The 11,443-nt window shown below is 43.5% G+C and overlaps 1 protein-coding gene across 1 annotated transcript in view; it reads left to right on the top strand.

Moving 5' to 3' along the window:
* Positions 1 to 2,349: 2,349 nt before the first annotated feature.
* SNCA (synuclein alpha) overlaps positions 2,350 to 11,443 on the top strand; it is a 70,500-nt gene continuing 61,406 nt past the window's right edge. Inside the window, exons 1-3 of the mRNA XM_072861613.1 lie at positions 2,350 to 2,598; positions 4,434 to 4,579; positions 11,012 to 11,053. Coding sequence (XP_072717714.1) covers positions 4,459 to 4,579; positions 11,012 to 11,053 — 163 coding nt within the window. The 5' untranslated portion in view covers positions 2,350 to 2,598; positions 4,434 to 4,458. The remainder of the gene's footprint in view (positions 2,599 to 4,433; positions 4,580 to 11,011; positions 11,054 to 11,443) is intronic.

Raw genomic sequence — 11,443 nt, 5'->3', positions numbered from 1 at the left:
AGTTTTTATTACTACTTAATTGATTTTTGTTCTAGATCCTCATGCAAAGTAAACAGTGTCATTAAATAAAGATTTGGTTTAAATGCGATCAGTGGGCAATCTGCTTGCTACTATCCTTTCTTCAGACAGGAAAGGCTTCAGGGGAGAACATACTGTGATACTGATAGTACTGAGGAGTCAACCTGAAAAAAAACCCACCCAGCTGTTGTAGACAGTGTGGTTTAAATAGGAATTACCTTGGAGATGCAATGCTAATTCCCTACCATATTTAATTCTGCTTTCCACTGAAGTCCCATCCATTTTCAGAATGAAGAATTTATTGCGTCAACATTCGTAGTCTATTTTTTTTTCCCTTCTGTGCCTCTTACCCTCTGATTTAGAATTGAACAGCTGCCTATTTTGAATACTACAGCTGAAATTTTAAGCTTTATTTCTGCTGTGGTAACTGATCCTTCTTGCCTTTACCTCTCTATTTCTAGCTGCATGATTTTATTAACTGACAAGCTGTTAAATTGTTTAACAGCAGAGCATAATGCCTCCCTTTGATAAACAGAAGGCAAAAAAAGAACCCTTGCGAAAGCTAGGAGTTGCAAACATCAGAGCTCTTCTTTGTAAAGTTTTCAGAAATAGAGCCACAAATATACAAGGACATTTATCACACTAGATTCTCTGTTATTGCTAACATAATTAAATAAAATAAGTCTATCCAGATTTATATCAGCATAATAAAAAGCAACATCTCATGCTCATAGTCGCTTGCATGCTAGAGAAACAAAAGGCTTCTTTAAGTCTGGAAGATAATACTCACATAAGGAGTGCAATATTCACTTTAATTATAATTTGGGGTCTAAGTTTAGTGGTCTAGGTAGTAGAGAATGACTGAGGGAGTGGCTTTCACTGAGCCAATTTATATACTAAGGTATATAAATTGCTGGGCCAGTTAACAACATGAGGAAAGAATATGATTCTGAGTCATTCTGATTTACTTGCTGAAACTATACCTATTTTCCTCTCCCTCAAATTGGGAGGAAATAGAAATACCACATCTAGTTCTTGCACTACTGAGTATGAATGTGCTGCACAGGACGAATGAGAAGAGGCACCTTACATGATTTAATTCCTGGGCTCCTTTTTTTGGTTTTTTTGGCTTTTCTTGAGAGCAGAATTACAAGGGAATGATTTGTATTCTCAGTCCACACCTTCTTACACAAAGAAATAAAATATCTTGCCGAATGCTTGGTTGATTAAAACTAGTAGTGGAATGAACCAAAAGGAAGTTTACCAAACAGTGTAGAAATATGAAGGCTTATGAAGAAATCTGACAAGAGGAAGACTGCACTACATGTTCAGAATGAAAAGAAAACCAGGGATGCATCAGCTGTCTGCACGAGATGATGGATGAAAGATGCTCCTTGCAGCTCACGACCTTGTATCTGATCTATACCATGTTCTGTTTCTCCTTTTGGAGTGCAATAAAAACCAAACTGTTTCTGTAGGTCTTGCAGGATTTTATACAGCATATGAACTGATGTACTGAAGCTGAAGGTCCATCTGTTCTAATGCTTTGCCTCCTACTGGTTTTGGCTTTTCATGCCTAAATTCTGCTACCAAAATAGAGGAGTTTGATAGCTTTCCCTTCTGGGGAAAAAGTGACTTCTATGCATCAGATTAAGACTCAAATAGCAGAGGCCGTGGAGTATAGGGTGGAGGATGCTAGTAGAGCTGTAGGGGTCGGCAAATCTGGCAGGAGGGAGGCAGGGCTTCTCCCAGTGTTCCTGATTTGGGAGGAAGATTTCTGTGTGCAATAGGGTTAAGACTCAAATTACAGCTGCAAGAGCATCACCTCCCATACTTAAAAATGAACTGGGATCATGAACCTTTGTGAGAGCACTGGCATTGAACTCCAGTCACTTAGGGCCGAAGATGTGGACGTAGAAGAAAACGCAATTAGATGCCTGGGGAGATTTTCTAAGGCTTCAGTGAAGTGAAAGGTGGAGTGAAACATAGGTGTACTGCAGTCACCATCAACAGCTTCCTTACACTTCTAAGACGCGGTGCTCCAGCCTTCCGAGCGAGCGGCGGGTGTGCGGAGTCACAGGGGCACCGACTCGCCTGCTCTGCCTTTTGCTCTTGCCCCTCCCTTGGTCTGCGTCGACGGAACAAGTGCTCCCAGTTTATCACGCCCCCCGCTTCGCTCCCCCAGAGGACGCGAGGGGGTGGGCGCAGGCGGCCGGGCGGGGGGCGCAGCCCCTCCGCGCAAACCCCAGCACGGGGTGGGCTGGGAGAAGGCGGGGGAGCGTGGCGGGAGCCTGCCTGCCTCCCTCCGCTCCTCCTTCCCTCCCTCTCTCCCTCCCTCCCTCTCTCCCTCGGCGCATCCTCTCTCCACCCCTCGCCCTTGCCTCTCCCTCACACTCGCCGCCTGCGGGGCTGCCGTCGGGGGTGGTGCCAGCAGACCCGGCCCGCTCTCCCCCGCTCCCCCGCCTCGGGGATGTGCTGAGAAGGGGCAGCTCCCTCGGGCCCCTCCGCGCGTCGCCCTGCGCCTCCCCGCCACACGCTTCCTCGGAACGGGTCGGTCGCCGGTGGCGGAGGACCCCGGCGGTAAGAGCCCGGGCAGGGCAGGGCAGGGCGGGGCGGGGCGGGGCGGGGTGGGGTGGGCGCCGCCGCCGCCGCCGGTAGCGGCCGGGGGCGCGGGGGCCGCTGGGCTCCGGTGCGGGGCGGCGGCGGCCGCCGGGGCGCTCCGGGCTCGGGGAGGGCGCGGCGGGCGTGAACGGCTCCGCGTCGGTGCTGCCGAGGGCTGGGCTTGCTGTGCCTGTGTAGCCATAGGGGTGCGTGTATGTGTATATGTATATACACACACACGATTATATATATATAAATATTTAGAATATTTTATATATCTATTTCCTGCTGAACGTCCTCTTGTGGGCACGGGGGAGGGAGGAGAAGCCGGGCGCTGAGGCCGCCCTGTGCCGACGGGTGTCAGCTGGAGCCCGTGGGTGCCCATACGGTCGCGTTGCCCTGCCCTCCTTGGTACGTGCCTCTCTCAATGTATGTACATATATATATGGTCACGACGCCCTTCCCTCTCCCTCCCTCTGCAGGTGCCCGTGTATTATTTGATACACATCCATGCCGCCCGCCCTCGGTCCCCAGGTGCCCCCGCACCTGGTCGCAGCGCTGCCCCCCGGCTGGGCACAGGCCTGGGGACCCCCGTGGTGGAGGAGCCAGAGGGTCCCGCAGGCTGGGGCCTGCCTCCCCCCATCTCTGTGTGTATAGGGCACACATCCCCCCAGCCCCAGGGTGACAGGTACCGTAGGCAGTTTGGCTGGAGCACAAATACTGCCTTTCTTCACACGCTCGTCACGAGTTAGTAGAAAGCTGCAGCAGCCCAGATGCCTTCCTAGACATCCATTCCTCCTACTCAGCCTCCGGCAGAGAAAAGAAAATAACAGGCAGCACTTCTTTCTGTGTGGGTGCAGGAAGAGGAAGGACTATCGATAACAGATTCGTTGAAGGGACCCTGACTTCTTGGTTTTAATTACTATTTTAGTAGTTTCAGTGTAGTGCTGGGTTGTATAGCTGCCACAGAACTCACTTGGTAGCTTTAGTGCAGTGCTTTTAAAATCCTGCATTCTTGCTTTTGCTTTTTAGTAAAATCTTTTATCAGTCCTGATGCATGCAAAGAACCCATTCGGTAAAACTCGATTTCCAGAAGAGTGACATGGACTGTGCACAAAATGCTGGACTACTGGAAAAGCAGCATTTTCTATTTGCTCCAGTCCTTCTGGGTTGTAATGGCAGTTTCTTATAACAAGTGAACATTTGTCATTTAGAAGGTGGTGGGTTGGTTTTTTTTTTTGAAGTTGCTAGTGTTTCTTTAAGATGGCTTTTTCCTTTAGATGAGAGGTGGAGTATCATCAAATCATGGGGCTAAATCTTGCAATCAGCACATGAACAGAACTGTCCTTGGGAGGAAATTATGCCTTGGTAGGCAAGGAAGGGACTTGTAGTGGCGATGAATCCATCTTCCATCCAGAGCTGCATTATCAGCAACCTCTCTGTAGGATTCTGTGGAAACCGGATCCCCAAGACTTTCTTGGATTGAGGGAACTGCTCTTGCAGCGCTGTTTAACTTACTGTGTACGGCAGCATGTGAGAAAATGTAAAGGTGATTCATGTAACCGTACTCCTTGTTTTTCTAGTTATTTAACTGTTCTTTCTATCTGAAATATGGAGTGCAACCTCACATACAGAGAAGTGTTTGTGTATTGCTAATAGAGATGTGGATGAAAGCTACATAATATGGGGGTATATATAATAGAATTTTTAAGTAATTGTGATCCCATTCAGTTTGAATGAAATGTTCTTCCCTTTCTGGGATAAAAAGCTGAAAACATCTTACTGAAAGTGTACTGTCTTTTTTTTTTCTCTAGAGCTGTGTGAAGAAATTCTTCAGCCATGGATGTGTTCATGAAAGGACTTTCCAAGGCAAAGGAGGGTGTCGTAGCAGCAGCAGAAAAAACCAAGCAGGGTGTGGCAGAAGCGGCGGGAAAGACGAAAGAAGGCGTCCTCTATGTGGGTAGGTGGGCAGCAGAGATCACGATGCTGGTCGGTGTACCCTGACATTCACTGCTGGATCCTCATCAGACCTATTCTTCTGCAAAAAAAAAATACGTAATCACTCATAGGAGACCATTGCAAAACAAACAAGAGGAGAGTTGTGCCCTCCTGAGCTCCAGTTCTTTGAAGCCACATGTTGGTTCTTATGCCACTGTGTTGTGCTGGCCATGCGTTACTGCTCTGTGGAGCCACATCTGTAACACCATGCTGAACGAGGTCGTGTCGTAGGAGGTGCCTTACAGTACAGGTCACTAGCTGGCACTCCACTCAAGAAGTTTGCTAGGTTAAGGCTGAAGGGGTAGTTGGTGCAGTAAAAATAAATTTAAAAAAGAGGTAAAAGCTGAAGGAGAAGGTAGCTTCACAGCATCCCATAGAACACGTGGGTTTTAAGTGGGATTTTGAAAGAAACTTGAGAGGTTAATTCAGGAACTGAGCATAAGCCAGGCTGACTGCTTGTCATGTCAACAGTAACATTCTGTATGGCAAAGTGTCATCTCCTCATCTTTTGAAATTAACTTCATGTTCTGTACTTACTATTGCATATCCATAGCAGATATTTTCCATGACTTCTCAAGGAAGAGCCGCTACGCTTAATGAGGCAGGGCAGGTAGACCCCCAGGTAGCAAAGCAGTTGTTAAGTGACTTACGTAGGCCACACAGGAGTCTTGCACAGAGCCAGGGATAACATTCTTTTAAAATCCCAGATCAGTACTGTGATTGCACGATCATCATCTTCACTTAGCAATTATCAGGCTTTAGAGGACTATCTTGCAAATGCTGCCATGAAAAATTCACAGGAAAAGAATCTGCCAAGACCATACGAATAAGTGGTCATTTAAAAAAAATAATTATGGATCTATTTCTCCTCTTTATCAAATAAAGTTGGTCTATAAAAGAATGGAGGGGGAAGGATACTCTTTTCTGTAGATCCTTTCTTTTTTGCTGATTTTGTAGCAGGTCAATTCTGTAATGGACACTGTGTGTACCTAGAGAGATGTGCACAAATATCAAAGAGAAGTTAAACAGAGTTGAAAACTAGAGGCATTTCTTTAAATGGGAGCACTGAGGTCTCTGCAATTCTGATGTTTTTTCAGGATTCCCTCTGCCCTTGCAGGCTAGTGCCAGTCTGTAACAAATTATTTCTGCTCCAGATAGTTTGGACTACTCATTTGGAATACACTTTTCTCCTGCTGAGCCATAGCAAAGCTCAGTGCTCTTGCCAACAGAGGTGGCAGTCATTTTGAAAACTAATTGTAAGATGAGTCTATTTTAAAATGAGCGTCTGCTCATTTTCAATATATCAAAATAGATGTTCTCTCACTGTACACTGTGCTTGATATCAGAGTTATTTTCCAGGGCTAGGGCTTTCTTTTTTTATTTTCTTTTCTTCTCTTCTTAGTTCCTGACCATGCTTCTAGAGTCATTGATTTATTTGTATTAGAAACCTGCATTGTGTGCTGAATTAATCTTTGTGTCTGTCCTGTTCTCCAGACCGTAATAATATTTGAACCTAGTTCTGTTCCCAAAGGCAACAGATTTCCTATTGTCTTCAGAGACGCTTTTGCTGAGGTTGAACTTTGGAGGGCAGGCTTGCTGTTTATTTCAAGAATAAAATACTGAGGACAGCGGAGCCCTGAGCCGTGATAGGGACCTGTGCATATGACTGTAGTAATGGTGAAGGATCCTTCCCACAGCAGATGCCTGCTTTTCAGGGGAAGAGAGCTATATGCACACTTTCAGTCACGCAGGTAAAAAAGCCCTTGGTTGGAAGCTGTCCCCAGGAGCTCTGGCAGCTCATGTGTCCAGGTGTGTGCCTGCCCATACCTCCTTGTAGGGAGCCACAGTTTCCCCAGCTGAAGTTTCAACAGGATCGATTAGGGTGAGGGGGAAACAAGGAGCTGGGTATTTCTCTGTCGACTTCCCAAGCACACAGCAGGGGCAGCGCTTCTCCTGAGCAGCGTTAGCAAAGGCTGGTGTGCTAATCTCTCAGTTCTGTACGCTGATAACAGTTACAATGCAAAAAGTGGTGAAACTCCTGTATGAGCAGAGGAGAGGAGCAGCACACTGCATTAGAGCTCCTGAAGGTTTCTCTCTCCCTTTCTCCATAGTTGGGTTTTCAGATACAAGTTTCACAGGCAGATTATGCTGTGAAAGCTGCCTGACATCTTGCAAAAAAGAACCTAACAACATTGGGCTGAGAGGGACCTGTTTATTGCTTTCAGTTTCGACAGTCAGCTCCACAACATTCAGCCTTCCATTGCTGCTGGAGAATTAATAAGATGCAAAGTCTTTGGTCCAGATCCCCTAGGTGATATGGTCTCCACTATGAAATCAGTGGAATTTAAGTAAATATTGAAAGCATCTGGACCTTTCTGTCCAGGTTGCTGTTAGCTGTTATGTGAAAGATTGTAACATAATTCTACCTGGTAAGAGTTCTGTTAACAAAAGCTACTGCTTGGGATGAAATGTGGTTGTTGTAACTTATTTCTTTTCTTCTTAAAAAAAAAAAAAGTTCCCTTTGGCACAGGGGAAAATTTAGAGCTGAGGGAGAGTGGTGTACTGGAGGATTAACTGGGGATTTTTTTCCCTCTCCATGCTGAAGTCTGTTCTTTCCTCCCTCAGTCCACTGTCTTTGTCCTGCTTTTTAATACCCCAAATACTTTTCAATACAGTCTATAGTGTGGTTTTATGCTTTCGGTTATTTTTTCCCTAAATTCCTCTGCTGATATACTTCAGCATTGGCCAGCTGAAATCAGTGGCTCTGTCTTGACTCATACAAGCACAGCATCAGAACCTTTCCCTATGTCACAGAATGGCCTCATCATTGGTTAGAAAGGACTGAGACTCAGCAGTCTTGTGCTACATCATGTATGCCGTAAATTTAGAACTGGGTCTCTATGTATCCTTCAAGAACTGCTGGTTTGAAGCAGTGAGGAAATGAGTGGCAATACTTACCCCCACTCGCTTTGAAACCAGAACTGAGAGCAAGAAGGATGCTCTTGCATGTTCTCAGTGATGTACTGCTCAAGAGTTCCTCTGAGCTCTGTATTGCTACCAGGGAGCTGAAGTTTTTGCTCAATTGACTCTTGAGTGCATGTTCAATGCTCAGGAATGGAAGCTTCCAGTCTGATAATTTTCAATGTGTTATACCCTAGCAGAACAAAGGAATAGTTTATCTGGAGCGGGGTGGCTAGCGGATGAGTTGTTTACTACTCCTTGTGCTTAGCTGGCACATGGCCTTAGAGTAGAACAGTGCAGTTGTGACCTATTTGGCAAGACCATCCAAATTCCCCTGCTGCACTCTCTTGTCATAAGGTTTTTTATTTTCCTCTGGTAATAGAAAAGCCAGTGGAGTAATCAAGGGACTCAAAGTCTGTCTGGTGGAATAATGGGCTTCAGCACTTGGGAGCAAGTGTTTTCCTTAGATAATGATTTCTCCTTCCCCTAATTTGGGCTTATGTCTCCCTGTCTTTAACCATCTCTTACTAAGTGACCTGAACCTCAAGGAGGGCTTGCTTGGAATAGTCTGTTTGTCTCTCAAAAAGCCCAGATGTAAGTGTATTGACAAACTGCTGATATGTGCTTTCTTCTGGCATAATGACAGTGCTGATAATAAATAATGAAATTAAGAGAGTCTATTGTATTTTTTTTAATAATTACGCAAAGGCAAAAATTCTGGTTTGGGCTTTTCCCTCTCCTCACATGAATGTGTGTTATAGCAAGGAAAAGTAGCATTACTGTGTACTACTATTGCTCCTGCATCACCTAAGTAGTGTAGGTCAGTGTTAGGTTCCTTGGTCTTTATATTATCACTACCGATTCCTCCGTTCCCCCTGTTACGCAGGGTATAATGAGCGAGATTATTGATGTTTTGGGAATGCTAGAATGGAAGACAGCTAGTTTCTCTCCGAAACAAAGTGGATGACCAGCTTTCCGTCATTGCCAGCCAGAAGTCGTCCTACAGAATTCAACTGTTGTATTTATAGGTCTGTTCTGGCAGATCCTAATGTACTTCTAGATCCTGTTGTAGCTGTGACTGCAGAAGCAGCTACTTCCATGCAAGGGTGCAGTAGTGGGGCAAATAGTATTGAGCTCTAACATTGCTGTAAGGTCTGGACCACCACTTAGCTGGCTGTTTGCCAATAAATGGATTTGGCTATACATATCTCTGTTCTGTATGGGTCTGCGAGCTGAGCTTTTGCTAACGAAAAGCCTGACTTCCACTAACAGAAAGAGACTAGTGTTTCTATATTAGTTGTGGTTATAGTAGTGTTACGTCAGGGTGAGTGAAGTAAGAATCAAACTGCATATGTCCCTCTGGAAATACATGAATTGCAGAGGTCCTCAGGGGGTTCTGTCGTACCATCCATCTCTTACCAGACCTAGGGAACTGAGTACTTGCCATTCACAGGTTTCCATGTGTTAGTGCCTTGGCTTGCAGACAATAACTTCCACAAGATGAATGAGATATTGGCCAGGTCTACCAATGCATTTAAAAGCATATGCTTAACATTAAGTATTCCGTTAAATAAAGTAACGTTAAGTAAGATAGACACACTGTAAGCCTGAAATGGTGTTTAGTCTCTTTCTAGAAGTTGGTAGAACAATCATCTGCTTAGATTCCAGCATGTGTTTGAAGTGCTTTGCTTCTCTAGGTCTCATGGTGCTGCAAGATTGAGAACCAAAATCCTAAAACAAGTCCTTAGACATTAACACCTTGGATTTAATAAAATGGATGATTCGTTCAATGGTAAATATTTTCACTGAGATAAAACAAGCTTTTTTAAAAGAGAAAATCAGAATAAAGGGGGGGGAAGATTTCTCAGCTGTTTAACCTCTTCATTTGCTAGTTAAAGGAACATGTCATTTTACTTGATGCAACATTTTTTTTCCTCTTATTTATCATGGATTATTGTTCTGCTCTAGCTCATAAATAACAGACCCTTTTCAATGCCATAATCAATCTGATAGTACCATAAATACATGGCTTAAGTTCCATAAATTTGCGCTAGCAGCAAGTAAGACATATTGCTGAATGAACTTTTATTTTATTTCAGTGTTTAATTGTATTATTGTAAAGAATTGTGGACAAAGTTGCTTTCTTAAAATATATTTCTGCTCATACATTTTCTTCTAATATATTTCTGCTTCTATCAGTTTGCATATGACTTTATACATACTGTGAAGCTAAAATTATATAGATGTTAGAAGTGTAAAGTCAGAAGTATAAATTATAATGTCTCAAATACCAAATGACATACAGACAAAACAATTGCATTACAAATAAGGCCATTTCTGTTTTGGTAATAAAAAAAAAAGTCATCCTATCTCAGGCAGACTAGGGTAAAATGATAAACTAGGAGCCATAAACTCTGTCTCTGTGATGCTTAATTGCATATTGTTAAGCATCATAGTCCACAGATGAGTACTAATCCCTGAAATGTAGCCAAGTTAAAACCTCACAAGGACAAGTAGAGCTCTGGTAGGGAAAAAGACATGGAGTTATGTTTTCACCACCAATGTGTGCTAATTTGTTTCTCTTCCCATTGAAGACAGGAGAGATTGTTCCCTTTCATGCAGCGTGATAAAAAGTAATTATATTTTTACACAGGTGTTCCAGAAATTGGTTTGGTCTTCAAGGTGGCAGAGCTACATTGCTTACACAGGTCTTGCGTTGTGTCTCAGTCTAGTACTGGCTCTAGGTTTCTGTCTGCAGAATCTTTACATGAGTTGTCACATGTGCCTGGGACAAGGAGGACACTGGATGTGGCAGACCTTGGGTTTTTGACCCCGGTGGCATTTTCATGTTTGAATCCTATCTACTGTTTAATGTTTCCCTTTCAGATTAATTTTTGTCTAAATGTGGCTAGCACTACCAGCTAGCTCCCAATCATTTTAACCTCTAGGTCTTCCTGTAGTTCAATTAACGGTTGTTAACCCCTGCAAACTGAGATCTGGAGAAGAGTTGTAAGATGAAATTGTAAGGATCTTCTGGAAACTTTGGCTCTGATCTTCTGCAAATGCATGCATGAGTCTCCTTAGGACGTTAACAGTAACATGGTTTCCGTGCAGTCATCCATGTGAGTTTGCAAAGTGGAAGGCTTAATTAACATGGCTATTAAGCAAATGGCAAGGAAGTCAGTACGTACAAGAAATAAACGGCAGAAGTGTTTCCAGTATTATTCACCTTTCCATAGTCAATATACATTCATGCAGTTGCTTTTTATTGATTGTCTTGCTCTTTCCCTTAGATTGAATTATCTTGAATTCATTTTAATAATCTTAGGAAATACTGTATGCAATCTATATATTCATCCCTCTTTATCATCCATCTAGTCTTTACCAGTGCTTAAGAACCTGTATTTTCAACCTAATATTGTTCTTTGTTTAGGTTCCAGGACCAAGGAAGGAGTTGTTCATGGTGTCACAACAGGTAAGACAATTATCTCTTAATGTCAACTGCCTCCCTGTGTTTGATTAACCAACTGTTTAGTTGTTAAAAATTCTGTGTATTCTTTTGAGAGCACTCATGAATGATGGAAAAACATGGAAAAATTGAGGCAGAAAGCAACATTCATTTTGTCAAAATGCATACACTGTTTTACAATGAAATATGTAAATTTAATGTAGTTGTTTCTATGTGAGAACGGTTTTTTGAGGGATGTTCAAAGTCAAGCTGTGCTAGTATGAGCCAGGAGACTGACGAAACCAGATTCCTAAACAGAAGGAAGTAACTTGCTTTTGTAGAAATAGATACATCAAGGGTCTTTCTGTTGTTTGTGTATGCCAAAGGTGAAATGTTCTGTGCTGGGAAGTTATAAAC

Source organism: Ciconia boyciana, chromosome 5 (assembly GCF_034638445.1).
Source record: "Ciconia boyciana chromosome 5, ASM3463844v1, whole genome shotgun sequence".
NCBI lineage: Eukaryota > Metazoa > Chordata > Aves > Ciconiiformes > Ciconiidae > Ciconia > Ciconia boyciana.
This window is presented reverse-complemented; position numbering and strand designations above follow the sequence as displayed.